General features: G+C 61.7%; 2 protein-coding genes across 2 annotated transcripts in view; one reads left to right on the plus strand and one right to left on the minus strand.

The window, feature by feature from the left end:
- Nucleotides 1-20,837, plus strand: part of TBCD (tubulin folding cofactor D) — a 111,514-nt gene that overhangs the window by 31,574 nt on the left and 59,103 nt on the right. The window contains exons 10-13 of the mRNA XM_045836285.1: nucleotides 2,937-3,073; nucleotides 4,202-4,262; nucleotides 5,461-5,535; nucleotides 7,916-8,010. Of these exons, the coding sequence (XP_045692241.1) occupies nucleotides 2,937-3,073; nucleotides 4,202-4,262; nucleotides 5,461-5,535; nucleotides 7,916-8,010 (368 nt within the window). The remainder of the gene's footprint in view (nucleotides 1-2,936; nucleotides 3,074-4,201; nucleotides 4,263-5,460; nucleotides 5,536-7,915; nucleotides 8,011-20,837) is intronic.
- ZNF750 (zinc finger protein 750) lies at nucleotides 9,686-18,402 on the minus strand. The gene is made up of 3 exons (XM_045836293.1): nucleotides 17,864-18,402; nucleotides 11,341-12,955; nucleotides 9,686-11,199 (listed from the first exon to the last, which is right to left on the minus strand). The coding sequence occupies exons 2-3, from the start codon at nucleotides 12,780-12,782 to the stop codon at nucleotides 10,500-10,502; spliced, it is 2,142 nt and encodes a 713-aa protein (XP_045692249.1). The 5' UTR covers nucleotides 12,783-12,955; nucleotides 17,864-18,402; the 3' UTR covers nucleotides 9,686-10,499.

Here is a 20,837-nt window from a genome sequence, read left to right on the forward strand (position 1 = left end):
ACCAGGGTTCTCTGGAGAAGCAGAGCCGATGCGGTGTGGCGGGGGGGACTGGTGCACAGTGGGTTCCTGTGGTCGTGGAGGCTGCAAGCCCTGCGGGGCTGGGGGCTGGGGGCCGATGGCGAGCCCCGGTATGAAGGCTGGTGAGCCGACACCGGGAGGAGCCAGCGTTTCAGCTCCACGGCGAGGGCAGGCGGAACTCCCTGGGACTGGGGGAGGGTCAGCCCGTGTGGGCTCTTCAGGCCTTCAGCTGATCGGGTGAGGCCCACCCACACGTTGGAGGGCCGGCTGCCTCACTCGGTCCATGTCCTTCCAGACCGCCCGCGCAGACCCAGCCAGGGTAACGTGATGTGTCTGGGGACCTGGGACTCAGTCAGGCTGACACACAGAATTAACCAGCACAGACACTGCACGTTTACGTGGGAAGAAAAATGACTTAGCATCGTTGTATCTCGTTTTGCCTATGTTTTCATGCACTTTAATTATTTTTTTAAAAGATTTTATTCACTTATTTTTAGAGAAGGGGGGAAAGGAGGGAAAAAGAGGGGGAGAAGAAACATCCATGTGTGTTGCCTTTCATGCGCCCCTCACTGAGGACCTGGCCCACAACCCAGGCATGTGCCCTGACTGGGAATCGAACTGGTGACCCTTTGGTTCGCAGGCCAGCGCTCAATCCCCTGGGCCACCCCAGCCAGGGTGTTGGCTTTATTTTAGAAGGAAGCTGAGGAAGGTGGGGTGCACCTGGGGGCTCCCTGCTCTGAGGGATTGCAGCCCTGCCTTGGTTGGTATTTGGTGCTCCTGAGCTGCCGGCTCTGTCTTGTCCTGGTGTAGGAGTTGTGCATGGTTGAAGGTGAGTCTGACGGCAGCCTGAACAGTTGGTCATCTTTGTGGTTCCCTGCTCTGTGGTGTCTGAACCTGAAGGTGAGCGCTCTTCCTGTGCAGTGGTCGACGTGCACTCATTGGAGAATAGGCGGTGACAGCTGCTCGGTGCGTGCCTATCCGTCGGCAGGCATTGTGCTGGCTGCTCTGGGGCCTGGACAGCAGTCCTGGGGTGGCTGGCACTACTCTCCCTTCTTAGTGGCCTGTTGCTGCTGTGATTCTGACACCACCTCCACGGTCTGGTTCCCCCTCACACCAAGCCTGTGTCTGTGACACCAGCTGGTTGTCCGACAGTGTAACTCAGTTCTGACACCGTCTACCTGGAGAGAGAGTCAGATCCCTCGGGCTGAGGGCTCAGTCGCACGAGACTGCCCACCCTCTTCAGAGGCCAGTTGCAGGTCCAGGTTGCCTCTGCACTCCTGACCCACTGGCTGTCGGTCAGAGTTCCCACAACCCTCCTAGAGTGGCTCCCGGAACTCACCAGCCACCAGCTCCTCGTGAAAGGGCTGAGCTCAGGACCAGCCCCGTGAAAGGATGCCCAGGCGGCTGTGGGAAGGGGCGGGGCTTCCAGGCCCTCACCTGGTGCCGCCCGCCCACCACCACCTTCAGTGCCCCAGCCTGGAAGCTGCCTGAGCCGCATCCCATCCTTTCGGGTGCTGTGGTGGAGGCTCTACTGCCGGACAAGACTGATTATACCCTCGCCCCCTGGGGACTGAGCCAGCCTCCAGCCCTCTCACCCCTCCCACCGACCAGTTACTCTGGGGGTTCCCCTGGCAACCAGTCTTTCTCTGGGACTTTCCAAAATCACCTCATTAGCAGAACAAAAGGCAGCTTAGTCCAAAAATGGGCAAAGACGCACTATCCTGGGTGGGGCAAAAGGAGGGTTACAGTTGTTCCTGTGGAAAAGAATACAGTAATAAATAAGGAAACAAGAATGAACTGTTTCACACACTCACAACAATAATCTTACTTCCCCCCACTCTGTATACTTACTGCAGATCACAGTGCCACAGCTGTGTGGCATACGGTATCCCCCAAGATTTAGCAGTTTAAAGCAGTGCATTTTTTTCCATACCTAAGGATAGGCTTATTGATTTTATTTTAAAGGTTTTCTTTATTTACTTTTAGAGAGAGGGGAAGGGAAGGAGAAAGAGGGAGAGAAACATCGATGTAAGAGACATACATTGACCACTTGCTCCCCCAGCTGGGGACCTGGCCCACAACCCAGGCATGTGTCCTGTCAGGGAATCGAACCAGCGACCCTTTGGTTCACAGGTTGGCACTTAGTCCACTGAGCCACACCAGCCAGGGCAAAACAGAGCATTTTTGTTGCCACCGTTCCTGTGGGCCAGGGACTTGGGTGTGGCTTTGCTGGGCCTCTGGTTGGGGTTTTCTCGAGGCTTCAGGAAGGTGTGGACCGGCTGCCGCCCTCAGAAGCGAGGCCCGCATCCCTGCAGGCTGCTGTTCCCAGGACTCCTCCCCGAGTTGCTCTCCCAGGCCTGGCCTTAGGGCGGCTGTCAGAGGGGGGCTGGCGTCAAGTCCTGGGCTCTGGAGGTGATCGCGGGCATTCACTGTGCACCTCCTGTTGGGCTCTAGACCCGTGTGCGCCTGCCCCTCCCAGAAGGAAAGGCCCTGGTCTGTCCTTGTTGCAGCCCTCTGCGTAGGGCATGGTTCACAGGCAAGGAAACCGAGGCAGCGAGAGGGTCAGGAGCTGTGCAGAGTCATCCAGCCCAGGCATGTGCTGGCTGGAGGCGGTGCCTCCGCCGGATGGGGCAGACCCTGTGGGAGCCCCTGCCAGCTGTGAGTGAGGACAGGTGAGGATGGGGCAGGCGAGGGTTTCTGGTTGGTGTCTGCAGCTGCGGCCAGGCCAGGGAGATGTCTTTTCCTGGCTTTCCTGGCTGTGCCGGCGAAGACGGGTTCCGCCCCATCGTGTCTCCGTGAACACGTGGAGGCTCCGCGGGGCGAGGCTCCAGGGGACGCCCCGTGGCCAGCGTCAGCCAGGATCGTCGGTGGACTCCGAGCTGTGACAGTGGGTCTGAGGTCACGTGTGGTCCCTGCAGGTACCAGCGTGGCTGCCGCTCCTTGGCTGCGAACCTCCAAGTCCGCGCCCCGAGTCAGGGGGAGCCCGGGGGGCACACGGAGGCCCCTGACAGTGAGGAGGGCTACGACGTCCCCGAGGAGGTGGAGCTCGTGACAGGTGCGTGGCCTACCGCCCCGAGGGGCGGTCTGGGCGGTGGGAGACGAGGAGCAGGCCCGCTCGCTGCAGGCGGCACTGACGTCGCTCCGTTGGTGGCGCCGCCACCTTCCGGTCTGTGCCGGCATCGCCGACCTCTCTTGCTGCCCACCAGCCTGCAGTCCGGCCCTGTCCCGATGAGAACGTCCACGCCCGTGGCTGCTGGCCCTCCGTTTCCACTCCACCGTCTGCACCTCGCTTCCCCAGGGTCCTTCCCCCAGGCCTCACCTGGGGTCCCTGCTGCCCACACGCAGCCCACAGAGCCCTCCACCTGCCCTCTCTCGCCAGGTGGCTGGCGACTCCTGCTGTGCACAGGGGCAGAGTTGTCAGCAGAGCCTGCTCCCCACCCCCGCCCCTCAGACCAGGCCCCACCTGCAGGGCCAGTCTCCGTCAGCCTCCATCTGACTTCTGGTTGGGGCCTCCCACTCCCGGCCGTGGGCTCGCACTCCGGCATCCACTGTCCAGGCTTCCTGCGGTGGGGGACAGTGTCTTGCTGCCTGCTCCCTCTCACAGGAGGTTTCCTCAAAGGGTTGTCCACACCGGCTGTCCCCTGCCGCCCCCCCCTCCCCCCCGAGCCCAGGGCTGCCTGGCACAGGGCACTTGTTCACCTGCCCAGGCTCCTGTCCCTCTCCTAGACCCAGGCCCTCCCAGGCAGCCTGGGACCCTCCGTCAAGGCTTCCACACACTGGGCTTGTGGGGCTTTGACCGTAAGGCCTGTGTTGCTGCCCCAACTCTCTTACAGTCTCAAAGACCGTAGGCCGTTGTGTGGCTTTTCCTAAAGTCTAGTCTGTCCCCAGGACCCTGTCCGTGTACGGCTCCTCTTGTTTCTTGGGGAGTCGACCCCACCTGGCCGAGGAGGCCGTGGACGCGGGCCTCCCTGGGGTTTTCTGCCTGTGCTGCTCTGGTGGGCGGACCTGCTGCCTAGGAGCAGGGCGGACGTGGGCCTCAGGTGCCTGCTGTCGAAGCAGAGGGAGGGGGGACTCTGCTCCCGTGGCGGACATTAAGCCTCTGCACGCCGTCTCCGCGTGGTGCCCTCTCAGCGAGGAGCAGAGACTCCAGAGCTCACGGACCTGCCTTCCTGTCTTCCTCCAGAGCAGCTGCTGATCGGACTGAAGGACAAGGACACGGTCGTGCGGTGGTCTGCAGCCAAAGGGTAGGTGCCGCCGTCTCACCGAGCATGGAGCCGGGCCCGGGGCTGGTGGTCCCCCCGGGTGTGCTGAGCCCTGACTCACTCAGTCCCCCCAAGGAGTCTGAGAGCACAGACCTCCTCTCGTCTGCCCTTAATGACCTGCGTCCTGACTTACTTCGTTATTATTGAGTCTCTTTTGAAGAGGGGAGAAAGGAGAGAGAGAGGGAGAGGGAGGGAGGGAGGGAGGGATGCAGGCATACATCAGTTTGTTGTTTTACGCATTTATTCCTTCCTTGGGTGATTCTTGCATGTGCCCTGACTGGGCATCAAACCCACAACCTCAGCATATCCGGACGGTGCTCTAACCAACTGAGCCACACTGGTCAGGGCCGAGTGTCCTGGATGTAAAGATAATCACTGATGTTCACTCGAGGCCCCTTCTTCTTCTTGCCGCTCTGTCCAGACAGGGCAGAATGAAGAGCACCTGCTCTTCAGAGGCGCTGACCGTCGCCTCTGTCATGCCTGAGGGGCTGGCCTACTGAACGGGCACCCGCCCTGCAGGGCCAGGCTGCCTCAGGACAGTCCGAGTCTCTCGTGGGGGGGGATGGGGGGACAGAGTACAGAGTAGAGGTTGATGACGTCGGTGCGCCTTCTGTTGTGGAGAGAAGTAAAATGGGGTGAGGGTGCTGGGGTGAGGTTGGGGACCACCCCTGAGCTTTTCTGCTCATCCATTCAGATGTGCGAGTGCTCGGGCTGTGCAGGGGCGCAGGGCAACCTGTGAGTCCAGAGTCACGTCTGGCTGGAGTGCTCCCTGGGCCGGGAGCCAGGGGCCTTCCTGGAGCACCTTGGCCAGGACCCAGGCCGGCAGGGGCGCCTTGGGGATGCCCGTCCCACATCAGGTGGCCTGATGGGAGTCTGCAGTTGGCGTCTGGTGTGGGAGTGGGGTCCCCGCGAGGTGGGAGTGTCCGAGGGGCTGGGTGTGTGACCGTCGGGGGTGCTGCACTCCCACCCCTTTGGGCAGCCCTCGGGGGCGCACAGAGCCCGCGGAGCCCGCTGGAGGGGAGGTGGCCTTCCGTATAGCGCAGCGGGTGCTGGCCGGCTCCGGGGCCGCCTCTGCTTCCCCTTCCTCTGGAGGGCGGGGAGTCGCCCGGGACGGCTCCTGGTCTAGCGTGTGGCTCCCATGATGGGCTGGCAGTGGTCATGTGCCACCTTCCTCTTCCAGAATCGGCAGGGTGGCTGGAAGGCTTCCCCAGGAGCTGGCGGATGACGTGGTGGGGTCAGTGCTGGACTGTTTCAGGTATGTGGCGGGAAACCGTGGCTTTTCTCTCTTACATCCTGTCACGTTCTGTTAAACTGACCTTCTCGTCAGAGCTCTAGAGTGTTTTTCTCCTTTTTAAGTGAGTTGTAGGACTCTGGTTACTCCTGGTATGTTTATCAGCTCAGATCCCATCACCTTTTAAAACCTTAGGGGGAAAGAAAACCAGTCATGAGCACACACACAGGCACAGGCATTCTTAGGACCTGTGGTCGGCACTGTCCCAGGGCGCAGGCTGTGATGGCGGAATGTTCTGGATCTGCCTCTAGGGCAGCCACAAGCCACCTGTGGCTCTTGAGACTTAAAAAGAGGCCAGTGTCCGTGAGGTCTGAATTGTAAGTTTTATTTAACTTGACCGGATTTAACTTTAAACAGCCAGGTGTGGTGGTGGCTGTGTTGTATCTCTCCCAGCCTTTCAGAGGGTTCTGCGGGCGAACGGCCAGCCCGTGACACAGGTGTGGGCCTCTGTGTGCAGGCGGCGAGGTTGGGCGGTGAGCCGGGGGCCTGCAGGGCCGGGGCAGAGCGGGGCCCGGGCGGCACCGTGCTCCCAGGTGCGCGTGTGCGTGCGCGTGCGTCGGCGGCAGGCGCAGTGAGCAGTTCCTCGGGGGCCTCACTTGTGCAGGCGTCTCTCCTGGTTTGGGGAGCGGGTGCTATCTGCTGGTCAGTGGCTGCACACTTGCCCTCGTTAGCTGCTGGCTCTTCCCGTGGGGGCACTGCGTGTGGAAAGTGTGCCGTCAGCACTTTGGGGTGCTCGGTGTCACCAGGGCAGCTCCGCAGAGCCCCTGCTGCCCCCGAGCGGGCTGCTGCGTGCACTTCGCCTCGAGCCTGCGCGGTGACAGCTCCGGGAGTGCAGGAAACAGCGTGTCAGATGCGGGCTGTCTCTTCAGAGCAGTGGTGGGCGTGTGGCCAGCCTGCCCCCCTGCGGAGACATCTCCCTGCCTGCAGACACGCACGCTTCTTGGTGGGCCGTGCGGGGCCAGGGTCCCAGGACGAGCCAGCGGGGGCTTTCCTCTCTCCCTGGCCGTTCTGCCTGCTTGTTGGGGGGCATCTTCCTGGAGCTCTTTTCTGGAGGGGTGGTGGTGGGCATGCTCGGTGCCGGGGCCGAGCTGGGTGCGGAGGTGGCCACGGGGGGCTGGCCACTGGTGTGGCCACGGTGGAGCGTCCTGCTTTTGGGAGAAGGCAGAGCTCTGAGAGAGGATTTGGGGGCCTTTCCTCCAGCCTCTTCTCCAGGATGGCTGTCTGCGTCCATCTGTTCCTTCTTTCCTCCTCCTGTTCTTTCTCTCTGGTTGGTTAGAGCTCCTTTGTACGGAGCTCCCCTTTCCCGGCACAGCCTCTCCCTCCCCTTCACCCACTGCACTCCCTCCTGAAGCCTCTCCCCACGGTGTCGACCGTTGTTTCTATCAAGAGACCTGTCTATGGTCAGGTGTGTGGCCTTTCCCCAGCCCAGCAGATGTAGTCCAGCTTCTCTTGTCCTTGGGAGTTTAACCTGAAGTGCTCCTGGCCTTCATGTTGTCATTTGGATGAACTCTGGCTCTGCAGCGGAGCACTGTGGGGCGGGAAGGCCTCCCCGCTGCCGTCTGCATGCACCCGCGATGCACCCGCATGCACCCTGCGTGCACCCGCGATGCCACGTCTTCCTGGTGGTGCCTGCGCACCACGGGCACGAGACGGGCCCGGCGAGGAGTCAGCCACAGGCCAGGGCTTTCTGAGATGCAGAGCGGCAGGTGCTAGCGGCTCGTCAGGGACTGGGCACGTGGCCGTCCCATTCTCGTCCCTCCTCATGTGTCTTCCTGGGCCACGGGAGCTGCCAGCCTTTCCTGAGATGGGTCAGAAACAGGACACCTGCTCCTCGGAGTGCAGCTGCGCCTGCTCCCAGGGCGGACTGCACTCCCTGCTGTTCCTGGGCCAGGCCGTGGGCTGCAGAACCGCCTGCGTCCCTGAGGGGCTTCACCGGGGGCCTCCGCTGGCTGCTGCCCCGCCCTGCCCCCGTCTCCTGAGTGTGGTGCAGCTGTCCCTCAGCCCCACCAGTCCCCTCGCTGACCCCGCAGTGCCAGCGGGGGGCAGGCCTGCAGACCTGTGCTCCAGGCGCCGGCGTCTCCTGGGGGGTTTGGGGAGTGGCTGGTGCACCGTCTCTGGAGCACCTGCTGTGGCGGGTTCCCCAGGACCTGACTCACCACAGGGCCTCTGCAGAGGAGGGGGGAGCAGGGCAGTGCTCTCCACTTAAACTGGGTTTTGTGTGTCCTGGGCCTGCGGATGTTTTAAAAGCCCACAGCCGGGTTTTGGTTAAGGTGCAGGGTTGGGACTTCGGCCAGCTGGGCCTCGGAGGAGACGCTGGGGTCTCAGGCGGCCTCTGTGTTCTCAGTTTCCAGGAGACAGATGACGCCTGGCACGGCGGCTGCTTGGCGCTGGCAGAGCTGGGCAGGAGAGGCCTGCTGCTCCCCCCGAGACTCCCAGACGGTGAGTACCTGCAGCCCGCTGGCTTCGCCTGGTCGGGACTGCCGTGAGCTGGGTGCCTCCCCGCCCCCCACGTGGCCTGCGCGCGCCATGCCCTGCCCGTGCCCTCGCTGACGGACGTCGTGTTTGCGGGAGAGGACGTGCTGGACCCCGCTCAGCCTTCCTCCTCATGTGGGCCTTTCTCAGCTCCTCGTGGCCGCGTCTGCCTGCTGTGCAGTTTCAGCGCCCAGCTGCGCCGCATGCCTGGATCTGGGGACACGAGCCTCTGTGACACTGAGATGCTCTTGTCCCCAGGGCCAGTGTTCACTGCCGTGGGGTGCTCTGGGCTGTTGTGAGTGTGTGTACGGCAGCCGGGTTTATCACCAGGAGGGACGCCTGGTCCAGTGGGAGCCAGGCGTGTGTGGAGCAGTGGGTGGGGGCTTGTCTGCAGGGCGAGGCTCTGGGCCCCGAGTCTGGGCCTCGGCCCGTGACGTGTGGTTCTGCTTCCTGCGGGTGCTGAGTCTCGAGAGGGCAGAGGGCCTCTTTCTGCTCTTCGCCACCCGGGTCGGTGTCAGAAACGGAAGAGCCCTGTGTGCCCTGGGGCTGGGCCTCGATGGCCACGTCTGCAGCCGGTGGCGTGTGGTTGTTCTCGACGCCTTAGGGCGCTTAGTGACAGCTGCCTCGTGGGTGCCCAAGAGCGCTTTGACCAGCTCTGCCTCCCTCTGAGCTGATGCCAGTGTTTCGTACTGATCGAGCGTGCTGCGGAGCGTGTTGCGTGCTGCGGAGCGTGTTACGTGCTGCGGAGCGTGTTGCCTGCGGCCGAGTACAGTCACTTTGAAGTGACACCGCCTCGCACGCTTTCAGGTGGGAGGCGCGCAGCGGGTGGGCGTCGTGCTGCTCTCGCGCCCTGTCCGCTCCGCGCCGCCCTCGACTCCCATGAGCCGCTGCCCCGTGCACCAGCGCTGCCCCTGCACGCATGCTGCTGAGGCTCCGGGCTGTTGCGTGTCCCGTGGCTCTGGGGGCTAAGTTTTCTCAGACTACGTTTTTAAAAACGTGCGTTGTTACCATGAAGTTGATCAGAACAACAGCAGACAACACTGGGCCAGCCTACAGCTCTTAGCGAGGGGGATTTTAGGTCAGGCCACCCTTGGTGAGTGAGTGCTGCTCATGTGCAGGGCCAGGTGAGAGTCTGCACCGACACTTGATTGTGCTTCTGTTTAAAAGACTCGAGCACTGTGCCCACAAGCCTTGTTCCACGTGCAGGTGGCTGGGGGCAGCTCTCCCGCTTTAGCTGCGTGTGTCCTCTGACACCACTGGACCTGCGTTCTGCTGACAGCCGTCTGCCTGGCTGAGGCCCTTCTCCCAGACAGTGGGCTCATGCCCACCCTCGGCACCACCGGCTTCTCCAGGGGCCCTTTAGTGACACCCCGGGCGGCCTGGGAGGCAAGTGGGAGAAGCGGCTGTTGTGCAGGGGTAGGCGAGGGGAGCCTGGGATTCGGGCCGGAGTGGTTTCAGGCAGCTGAGGCTCTGGAACCCCCCTGAGGCTTGAGGGCCCTTTGGAGAGTTTCCAGGGGGCCCCAGGGTGGCGCCCATGCCCGAGCTCAGTGACCACTGGTCTGCGTGTGCACTCACATCCTCACACATGCACACACATGGACGCACAGGCACACATTCTTTTTCTCAGTTTTAATTGCTGCCTCAGCTCTTGTCTCTTTTTTCATTTTAAGTTTATTGTGGCAAAATACACTTCAGTGTTACACAGTTCATCTTTGTCTTCATTTTGTGTACCCTTAAATTTCATCTATGACTTTATTGGAAAATTAGCAGTTCTGTCATCATTTCAGGGAGAGGGGAGTGAGGCTGAGTGAGTCAGAAAACCCATTGTAACGTTGTGCAGAATAGAACCCAGTGAAATGGCTTCACCGGCAGTGCGCTTCCCCCAGCGGAATAAATTATTTGCATAAATAGCCTTTTGCTGGACGTGTAATCTTCAGTCGTAACAGATCACAACGTTTTTACATACAGCACTTGCATGTCAGCACTGCAAATGTTTTTTCTGGCATTTTCAGTTACTTCAAAACACAGTCGGTTTAATAATACAGTTAAGACAGTATGTTCTAGTGCTAAGATATTTACAGGAAGAGTATTGTGAAAAGGTTTTCCGTGAGGTGGCTTACACGTGAAAGCGACCTTTCCGCTTTACCTGTTTCGTTTGGTATTTCGCAGAATTGGAAGCCAGTGTCTAACGTGTCGGTCTCGTGAGTCGTTCAGATGTTCTCACAGCCCCGAGTGGGGGCGCTGTGCAGCATTCTGCGTGGCGTTTGCAGAAAGCGAACTCATTTGCGGCTTGCTTTCCGTGTGTCTTTTTGAGAAGAAAAAACTGCCTTGTAAAAGCCGACCAGGTGAAAGAATGAAGGTGCCCTTGAAGGCTTGCTGCTCCGTGACCCGCCTTCGGGGGTGCCGGCCCGAGCTCTCAGCGGGCGGGCGAGCCTCAGCGGGCGGGTGAGCTGGCGCTAAGACAGCCGCGTCCTCTTCCGGAGCGTGGACACTCTGGCCGTGTCGCTCGGCTTTGCCTTCTTGGTCCCCTGCTGGGCCCTCCCCGCGTCCCGCGGGCTCGCTCTCTTCTGCGCTTTGGGTCTGAGGCTGCTCGGAGGCTCTCGGCCCGCGGAGGCACCTGCCGAGGGCGCGTCGCGTTGGCAGGAGGGCTCCTGGGCCACGGCTTCCCCGTCGCCCACCCGGACGGGGCCTGGGCTGTAGGCTGCCAGCTGGCAGAGGGCCACGGCCGCTGTCTGCTTCTGCTCGTCACTGTTGTCCGCCGCCCGTGCGTCCTGGGCCTCCCCCGTGGGGCTGGCCACTGGACCTTCGTCAGAGCTGGGGCCGTTCTGGTTGGTCTCGGTGCGGTCCGGCCCATCTCCAGAACCTTCTGGCTCAGCATTCTGAGAAGCAGGAGCAGGTTCCGGCTCCCGCGGCGGGCTGTGGGGGGAGGGCCTCGGCGTCAGGGCGTTGCAGGGGTCCTTCACCGAGAGGTTGAGAGGCATGTCCTGCAGCTCTGCAAAGTCTTTGTACATGGGGGGGTGGGTGGCTGCTGGCTTGGTCTCCGGTTTCTTGGAGAGGTTCAGCGGGGCTGCCCCGGAACCACCCTCCGGGCTGGACGGCACGCTGCCGCAGGTGCTCCCTGCCTGGGCCGGAGCGTCGGTGCTCACCGCTTCGGGGCTGGAAGAGGCAAAGGAAAGGCTTAGCAGGGACCTTGCTTAGGGAAGCTGCTGTGTGAAGCTCTCTGAGCGAGCAGCTGGCTAACCGAGCCCAACCCAGAGACATGACTCTGGAGGTTTTGAGAACAGGAAATGTTCTTACCTTTTTGGGGAGTTGTCTCTGTTTTCCAGAGCTTGGGAATGTGGGTGCTCTGTGCTCTTCATGATGGGCTTGAAGGCGGTGAGGCCCCGTTCGGGCTGCTGGAGCCTCCCCAGGGCACTACAGGCGGGCTTGTCCGAGAGGCTGCCCAGTCCGGCACATGGCTGGCTGGTCTGTGTGAAGTTGGTGGGGCTCGGCCTCCCTGGGGAGCCGGTGGCCGCACTGCCCGCACGCGGGCTCATCTTGGTCCCTTCGGTGTCCCTCTGCCTGTCTTTGGGAGGGTCTTCAGCCTCGGGAGTCGGACTCTCTTTGTCAGACTCTGCATGTTTTTTGTGGGAGTCGGAGGGGTTTGACGTGGGCGGACTTGAGGCCCGGTAGGCCAGGTCAGCCTCTTCCAGCAGGTGAGAGCTTTGATCTTGAGAAACACCGGTGACGAGTGGCAGCCTGAGACCGTAGGAGGAGAACGCGGACTCGGGCCTGTAGAACCCGTAAGGAACCGGCAGGCTGGGGTGGTACTGCGGGAGGAACCTGTAGTGCTCATATGTCGGGGGAGAGGGGCTCAGGTGCTTGGGCATGGGCCCCGGGTGGGGCAGGAAGTGCCTCTGGTCTCGGGCCCCGTAGACGGACAGCAGGGGGGCGCCACACTCCGGTGGGTCCCCGGCCAGTCGGAAGGACGTGTAGATGGTGGCCAGTCCGTGCTCTGCGTAAAAGTGAGGGGGGTACTCAGGGACGGCAGGGTGCACGTAAGGGGAGAGGGCCCCGAACCCCTTTGTGGGTGGGACTTTATGTGGAAACTCGGGCGGGAGGAAAGGCGAGCCGGCTTTCCACGGGTAGGCAGGGGCGTGGAAGGCCGACTTGGCATGGAAGGCAGCAGCCTTGGCGGTGGGGCTGGGCAGGGCCAGTGGCTCGAGAGCCTCAGCGTGCTCAGGCCCTTTGAGTCTGTGGTCTCCCACGGGGACAAAGGCCGACGGCCGCACGATGCCCTCCAGGGTGGGCTGGGTGCCCGGGGCGGCCTCTGGGGCCGGCCCCAGGTGTGCGGCTTCCTTGTGGGGCGCGGGCTTCTGCCCAGCGCCCTTGTGGGACCCGTGGACCTGCAGTTGCACGTTCTCCTTGGCGTCGTCCTTGGCGAGGCCGAGCGGGAGCTTGGCGTCCAGGGCGGGGAGCCTGTGTGTGGCCGACTTGGAGGAGGTGGGCTTCACCGCAGGGTCCGGCGGGTGTGCGTGCTTAGGGTCCAGGGAGCTGGGTTTGGAGCACTTGGGGACGCGGTCTTGCTCCGACACCAGAGTGATGGAGTTCTTGCAGAGACCGTACTTCATGTGGTTAAAGAGATGAGACTTCTCGTTGCAGGTGAAGGGACACTGGAAGCACTTGTACTTGAAGGGCTTCCCCGGAGGCCTCGGGATGTAGTGCGGCTTCTTGGGTTTCCGCTCTTTGAGGAGACTCATTTTCTTCTCTCGGTGGGGCTCCGGTCTTCCCTGGGGCCCGCTTGCGGTGGCTGCTGCCGAATCCACACGTGGAGTGTTGCCGCTCCCCGGCTTCCCTCCTGCCGCCTTACCTGCAGCCAGCTAGCTGTGCCGCCGGCCCGACCGTGGGCGCGTCGCTCATCTGGGGCCTGGAGCTGCAACGGAGGAGCAGAGCCTTAGTCAGGGGACCCTGGCTGAGGGGCCAGCAGGGAGAGCCTGTCCTCACCTTGACTGCTGGGGGCCAGAGCAGAGGCACCTGGAGAGACAGGGATGCAGCTGTCCCCGGGGGTGCGGGCAGGCCAGCCACCCCTCTCAGAGCAGACCTGCGCTGCCTGGGGGCAGAGAGGACTGGTGTGTGTGTGTTTGGGGCGAATTCCAAGAACACCTGTCATGATTTGAGTTTTGGGAACCTTCCTCTTGTGACCCGAGGCGTCAGATGCTGGGCGGCTGTTAACTGAGGAGGCTGAGGGACGGGGGGCCAGTCGCGCCCACCTGCACAGTTCCTGGAGCCGTGCCGCGACGTGGCCCGACTGTGCTAGGGGGCCGCACCTGTGCCCGTGTGCACTGGGAGCCGCAGGCTGTCCCTGTAACGAGCAGGAAGTGCTCCTCGACGGGGCTGCCCTGTGGGATCGAGCTGTATTCTGTGTGCCGGCGTCACAAGTGCATCTAGAAACGCAGCCCCGCCCTGAGGCACTTGTCCTCACGGCTGCCAGCCGGCCCTCGGTCTCAGCACAGGCGGAGGTGGGCTCTGCCGCGGTGCTGTCGGGGAGCGGTGCTGTCGGGGAGCGGTGCTGTCAGGGAGAGCCTGGGGGGGCCCGAGCGTTTCTGTGTCCACTGCCTTCCTAGGGATCTGTGCGTGAGTGTCGCTGGGCACCTGCCTTCTTTCCTGGGCTCACCTCCAAGTGGCAGAAGTGTCCTCACCCTCACACTCAAGGGAAAAGCGGCTGGGGGTGCCTGGTGGGATTGTGGTGGGAAGCCACCGAGCCTCTGCCCTTCAGCACGGGGGGCCTTGGGCCACCTGGCCTTAGGCCACGCCCACTCAGGCCCCTGGCCTGAGCAGGCAGGGCCTCCTGGGCCTGTCCCTCCTCCCCCAGGGCCCCGGGTCCCAGCAAGGGCTGCTGGCGTGGCTGACCTTCAGGTTCCTTTCCCTACCCACCCACCACTCCTAGGCGGGACAGCAGGTCTCAGCCCTGGCTTCCTTCTGAGGCTGCCGTGCACGCCCCAGGGCTCTGGGCCTCCAGGCGCAGCAGAAGCTGAGCGCAGCAGCCGGGAGGACCAGCTCCTGGAGTTGCTGAGTCCAAGAGAAACGCGGGGGTGGGGAGGCTGCCCGAGGGTGTGAGGAGTCAAGGCCCAGCACTTTCATTTGCATAAAAATGTAGGAAGGAAAAGGTCTTTAGCTTTGACATATTTTCAAGGAGCTTAAAAAATAAAGAAAATGGCTTAACAAAATTTTTCAGCTGCATTTTTGCTTTAAGACTTTAGAAAGTGTGATAGGATTTTGCGTACAAAGCGTCACCTTCTCTACAGGGTGGGGAGACATTCACCAGGAAAGCAGCCTTTGGGAAACAGGCTGCATGTGGGAAACCTGAGGGACTTTCTTTCACAGCGCTAGGCGGTCACTGGTTACCACCGCCGCTGCTGTCCTGGGTCCCACCCGGGAGGGGTGAGGTAATGGGCCCTCTGCGGGGGGGAGGGGTGGGGGTGGGAGGGGTGGAGCTCCGATTTCCACTTGGACACCTTGTAAGAAAGCTGTCTGATTTCATTCTCAGAGAACTGGTTTCTCTGTTCATTTATCCACATTTCTTAAAAATACAAAGAACCAGTCCCCCCTGATGGCCTGCCTCTGTGGTGCTGTTTCGTCCCCCAGTTCTTTCAGAGCCCGTCTGCTCGCTGAGCCGTCTGGGCGGGAGGAAGCCTTGCTGGTGCCTAAGCGCTCTGAGAGTTTCTGCAGAGCCGGGTGACCAGGCGGGCTCTGGGCGCTGGCTGCTCCACCGGTGGGGAGAGGGGTCCCTGGGCCCTGCCCCTGGGGGCGGTCATCCGCGGGCTCTGCCTCTGCAGGCTGCCCCTCCTTCCCTCCCAGCGCGTGCGGCCGCAGGAGCTGCCAGGCCGGGTCCGAGCCAAGCAAATTACGCTTGTAATCACAGCTTTGTGTCTTTCTAATTTCCCTGCTTATTGTAGGAAAAAGGCGCAATGACTCTTCACGAGTGCTCAGTTCATACCTCGGGGGGCAGATAGGCTCTGGGTGATAAAAGCACAATTTCCGTGCGGCCCGCCGGGCCAGCCAGATCAGTCAGCGGGGCCTGTGCCGGCACGTCCGCCTGCATGCTGGTCCTGGAGGCGTGAGAACCTCTGCGAGGCAGCTTCCCAGGGCCGCGGAGGATGTGTCACGGCAGAGACCCGAGAACGGGTGATTTCATCACTTGCTGCGCGCAGCTTCTTCCCAAGTGACAGTTGCAAAACGGGTATCAGGTGTGAGCCCACAGTCCCGGCGATACCGGGACTGCGCTCGCCCGGGCCCACCCTCCGGCACGGAAACGAGTGCTCAGCCGGGAAGACGGTCCCTCGGGACTTGAGAGGAGCGCGTCAGGGTCAGCCGCGGTCTCGTTTAGCTTACACAGCTGGTGCTTTTAGGCAGAAACAGGAGTAAACCCACGCTGGTGAGGGTTTCTCTCAGGTTTACAGGAGGCAAGTTGCGTGTAAGTTAATCAGAGTATTGCCCAAAAGGATACTTTAAAGGGAGGTGATTGCCTCTATCTTAACGTGCACTTTTTAATCAGGTGTGTCTGGAGTGTCTGTTGTCTGAGGTCGGCCCCCAGGGACAGTAAACAGGCCTTGGGGCCGGCCCCAGGCCGGTGTGGTGGGAGTGGAGGGCCACCCTGAGCCACAGGTGCAGCCGTGGCACTGACTCGGGGAGCTGACCTCTCCGGGCTGCACGGTCGCTGGCTATAGCAGGGAGCACGGCCGAGGCGGCCGTGAGGCTCTCAGGGGCGGCCTGTGGAGGCTGTGCGTCTGTGAGCCCTCCTACCCAGCGAGGGCTGCAGGGTGACAGAACTAAAACTGCTGTCCCACCTTCCCCCAGAGGGCCCTGTTGCCAAAACAGTGCAGAGCTTTAACTGTTTGTGGCAGGGGGATCTGCATTCCGGGGGAGTTTTTCCTGCGGGACTTCGGAGGGGCCCCCGAGCCCTTTCTTTGGGGGTGCCCGTGACTAGGTCACACAGTGCCGGGGGGCTGTGCAGTGAGAGGCGAGGCGAACGGGACCCTGGGGCTTGGCCTTGTGTCGGCATCTGTGGGCATTTGGGCGTCGGCCATTCCCGAGGGGTTGACGCGACAGTGGTCCTGACCCTCCTGCTCTCCCGCGGGGCTGCCTGCCCTGCCCCCGAGGGGAGCCGGGGCGAGTGCCCTGCGCGCAGACGCACTGCTCCGGGTCAGAAGAGCCCCACGCGCCACGCTGGCCACGGGGCCTTTCAGACAAAGCGGCTGGTGCCCCTGTCCACACTCAGGGCAGAGACATGGACCAGGAGCCCTCCCACAGGTCTTCCTACTTCACTTAAAAGAGTGCTTTTTGTGACTTTTCAAGCATTTTAAACATCTGCTCGAGCCACGTTCACTGGCTCTTTTGCCCGTGGGCAGAGCCAGGGGCAGGCTGTCTCGGGCTCCCCCTTTCCGTGGGGGCAGGGCTGGGTGCACCCAATCGCCCTGTCCTTCTGATGGCCCCTGAGTGTGGACAGCTAGCTCGGCTGCTCGTGGTTAGGATGGTAGCGAGCGGCTGGCAGGTGTAAAAAGTTTCTAAGCAGCTTGAACTCTGAAAAACAGACGACAGGAGGAGGTTTTTTGGAACTTTGGTAGGACACACCAGCGGTCACTGCAGCTGAGCTCCAGGGCAGGGTGCTGCGCCTGTCCTGCGAGTGAGCCTGAGTGCCGGACTCGGGCTGCAGGACTCCTTTCGGCGAGTCCAGCCGTCTGGCCGAGGGCCTCGCCAGGCGGGACGCTCTGAAGGGCATGCTATAATTACAATATTGTGAGGTGGCGTTGTTGCGTAACTCCAGGGACACGCCATTGTCGCCTACCCACTGGGGTGTCGCAAGAACAAGATTTGTGAGTTTTACTCCAATTGAGCTTTTCCAGTGATTAACCACCACTCCCTCCCAGACTCTTGGCTCTTTAAAATGCAGGGCAACCTTTGGGACAGCCGTGACCTGGGGGGAGAGGCAGCTCCCTGAAGGGCTTGGGCGGGCCGGCCCAGGAAACAAGCAGAGCTCTTCCCGGTCTGGGCTGTGGTCCCACCAGACCGGGCTCTGGACAGCGAGTGCCCAGCTTCAGCGCTCAGGGGGCTGTCGCTGCAGCCCGCGAGCTCAGCGTGCCCCCTCGTTTACCCCACAAAACCCATCCAGACCCAGACCAGTTCAAAGCACTGGAGGAACTTTGTTCGTGCAAAATAAAAATCAGGACAGCAAACGTAGAGAGACTTTGCTTAAGCGAGGTCTGTCTCAGCTCAAACCTGGCCATTAATTCGGTCAGTAGTTGTTCTTGTACAGATTTATGAAAAGCTTTATAAAGGGGAAAAAACCCTCCTTTCCCTTATATAGGGATTCTCTTTGGTTAAGCTTTTTTAAAAACTAATACTAAGACAGTATTTACTTTAAACTTTAAAACTTTAAAAGGCTCTAAAATTAAAGAAACTGTAAATTAAAACCGGCCACAGTGTAATCATATACATGTACATATATGACCTTTTACGTTGAAACTGATCATAGTTTATTTTTAAGGTGAGGAACAGATAAGCAATAATAAAAATTTGATTTTTGTTTTAAACTTTATGGGTTTTATAGTAGAAACGAGGACTTAATTTCTAGGCGAGCTTGTTCACAGGCTGAGAACAAAGTGGAGCCTCGTTAAGAGTTTTGTAATCGAGGTCTACTCTCCAGTGATGCACCTGCTGGGTCCTGAGTAATCCTCAGAGACGGCAGGGCAGCAGCCGAGTCACTGAGGCAGATCCTTCAGGACCCAGCTGAGAGGCGTTCTGAAAGAAAAGGTGAATTTGAGAAGAAATGGCAGGTACTCACCGGAGGCAGGCAGTGCAGGAGCAGGCGGCGGCGGGTGGCGGCGGCGGACAGTGCCCAGGAGCAGGACTGTCTCAGCCGGCTGCTCTGTGAAACTGAGCGGCCGCCCCGGTGGGAGGGGTTTAAGTGGAGGAGTTGAGCCCTCGGGGCCTAGAGATGCACCTGATATTCCTCCTGCCCGCAGCTACGATTCATGTGTTTGCTCCCACGTGTTTGCACCACTGAGCTGCCTCAGAGCAGCGTCACCCATGGGCCAAGGCAAGCACCACGGTGCGCCTCCCGGAAGCTCCCTTGCTTTGGCTCGCGAGTGCCATGTCAGTGCCGGCCCGGCGTTCAGGCCAGAGGGTTCCGGCGTGTCCAGGGCGAGGGCAGAGGTGAACACAGGGCAGGCCAGACTCCAGCGGGTCTGCGATGTTGTAATAGAGACAGTGTGGGAGACTCTGCGCCCGGCTCCGGTGCGTGCTGGCAGCCGGGAGCCGCCGGTCAGAGCCGCGGTTCTGCCTGCAGTGTGTCTCCCCACATGTCCCGGAACCGGAGGAGCCTTGAGCTGCTGCCCGTTGCCCTTTAGCCTGTGCCTGGCAGTCTTTGTCCTCCGTCCTCCTCGAGAGCCGGGAGGGAGGGAGGCAGCCTCAGCCGGCCTCACCTCGCCTCAGGGACCTGCCAGCGCACGCCCGGGCCCGGGACCAGCGCCGAGCTCCAGCTCGCAGCCGGGCGGGACGGCGGCTGCCGTGGGAATCAGCTCCGCACCCCTCTCTGACCTTTTCTTTCCTTGAAAAGCAACCGAGACACTCGATTCTGACCCTGTTTGCCCCCTCCCTGCTTAGACTGCTTGCTCTCCAGCCCGTGGCTGTGTCCCCGCTGCCATTGTGGCTGGAACAGGGTGCCGGTTTGGGGACGGCGGAGGTGGCACGGGCCGGGCCCCAGGCCCCGCGTGGTGCCCCTGGCACGGGATCGGGCTTCCCAGGCCATGTCCTGGATTTCGTGGGGCTTTTTCTTTGTTTCTTTAAAAAGTTAAGGCTTAAGACTTTATTTGGCTTTACACCATCGTGCTGAATTCTTTAGAAGTGTTCTCAGTTAATTTTGTTCATATTAGACATCATGTAATTCATGGAGTAAAAAATGGTTCCTAAAGTCGTGTCACAAAAAGCAGCAGGTCCCGCTGTTCCCCTTGCCTCTGCCCGGCGCGGCCCGTGGGGCTGCAGGTGTGCTGGTCTGGGGCCCCGGGCGACCCCGCTCACCTGTCTCGTGTCCTGGAGCGGCCCACTGGCCGACCGGCCCTCCCCGTCTAGTCTTAGCTCAGAGGCCTCCCCGGGAGGGTGGTCGTTCTCACTGGGCTGCGGACTCGGGGGCCCAGTCCGAGCTTCCAGTCCTCAGGAAGGCTAGGCCATGCTTAGTGTGGCCAAGTTCGAGGGGAGGGTGGCGGCCATCTCTCAACTGGAGGCCGTGCGGCTGTGCCGAGCACTGTGCCTCCTCCTTCCGCCTGGCTGCAGCAGCCCGAGGGGCAGCGCGGGGTGGGCCGGGTGCGCACAGGCCGGCAGCACTGAGAGAGTGACCCGGGCGCAGGGACAGGCGCAGGCAGCACCGGGCTGCCCAGGGGCAGGGAAGGCCGCCCTGTGAGGTGGACCAGGGACGGCGTGCTGAGAGCTCGGTGGAGCTCCTGCCCGTGGGGCCTCGATGGGTCTGGGTGTGAGGAGGGATGGTGCCGCGGCAGCACTGCCTGCGGGGTCCGTGCCGCAGGGCCGGCTGCAGCACCAGATCTTTGCTGTGGCTCGGCACCTGCCGTGCTTGCGGCGTGTGCGCCTGCAAGCCCAGCCAGGGTCTCCGCTCTCCTGCCTCTAAGGTGAGGCTGCTCTGCTTGATCCTCCACCTCACGATCTCCGGCAGCTTCTCTTCCTTCCGTCCCCTGCCCCTGCCCTTGCCCCCACCTCCTCTGTCCTGCCCTCGTGCCCGTGCTTGGCGGCCAGGCTGCCTGACCGAAGCCTGGGGTCTGCTGTTTGCTGCCCCGCGACTTGGGGCGGTGGGCAGTTCCTGGGCAGCCTCAGCCTTCCCGCCCGTGGGGAGACGGACGGGTGCCTGTGCGTGGGTTTCCCCCGGGGCCCCGTGCTGGTGTGGTGGTGGGGGGGGCAGGAGTGACGGGAGTGGCCTGGTCACAGCCGGAGCCTTACACGACACCGGTCACTTACGTTCTGACCTCACAAGGAAACAGGACAGTTCTCATTGTAACTGTTCACCCTCCTTTCGGGGTGCTACCTCCAGAGAGAAGGGGAGAATTCAGAGGCAGCATGTCCGTTTCTCTAACCTTGGTTGTTAGAGGGCGCGAGCCCCAACCAGCTGCTGGGACCATGGTTGTCGAGGCCAGCACCTTCTCTGTGAGGTCCCATCCTGGTGGCCTAGCCCCAGGGGTGGGTCCCGGGCCTAGGGGCACCTCACTGCTCAGGCTTTATCTCAGGCCCCCCAGACAGGAGCTGTGCCCTTGGGGGTTGCGTGACTGGTGCGGCCAGATGCAGGCCGGGCACTGTTCCCTGGGGGCACTTGGTGGTGTGAGACAGTGCACCTGCACACGCACTCTCGCACACTCAGACAGTGCTCTGCAAGCCCCCTTTGCAGAGAGAGTGGAGAGGGAGCCCCCCTCTCTCTGGCAGTGTCTCCTGCAGGAGCCACCCTCCTCCCGGCCGCTGGCCCCCGCCTGCCCGCCCCTGTTCTGAACCCAGCCGGGCGCCCCTGCGCCAGTGTGCTGTGCCTCAGCAGCGTGCGCCCTTCGGTGAGGACTGTGTCTCGGGGGTTTCTGACTGGCACGCGGGTCTAGGCTCCTGGAGACGTGGCTCTGAGAGGGCCCTGGGCCGTCCTTGTCTTCTGGGTCCTGCTGCTGACTGGCCCCTGTGGCGTGCTTAGTGGCACTTGGCCCCCCCAGCCAGTGTCCTGTCTGTGGGATTCCATCATTTCCACATTTCCTCCCTCTTGGCCTGGGTTTCGGAGA

This window comes from Phyllostomus hastatus, unplaced genomic scaffold (assembly GCF_019186645.2).
Source record: "Phyllostomus hastatus isolate PE091 unplaced genomic scaffold, TTU_PhHast_1.1 phas_contig_210, whole genome shotgun sequence".
In the NCBI taxonomy this organism is placed as follows: Eukaryota; Metazoa; Chordata; class Mammalia; order Chiroptera; family Phyllostomidae; genus Phyllostomus; species Phyllostomus hastatus.

What these genes read in the sequence shown, in the direction of transcription:
- ZNF750 (XM_045836293.1), bottom strand. Translation starts at nt 12,782, where the DNA reads ATGAGTCTCCTCAAAGAGCGGAAACCCAAGAAGCCGCACTACATCCCG. An exon ending in AGAGACAACTCCCCAAAAAG is followed by an intron (nt 11,200 to 11,340) that starts GTAAGAACATTT and finishes TGCCTCTTCCAG; the next exon opens with CCCCGAAGCGGTGAGCACCG.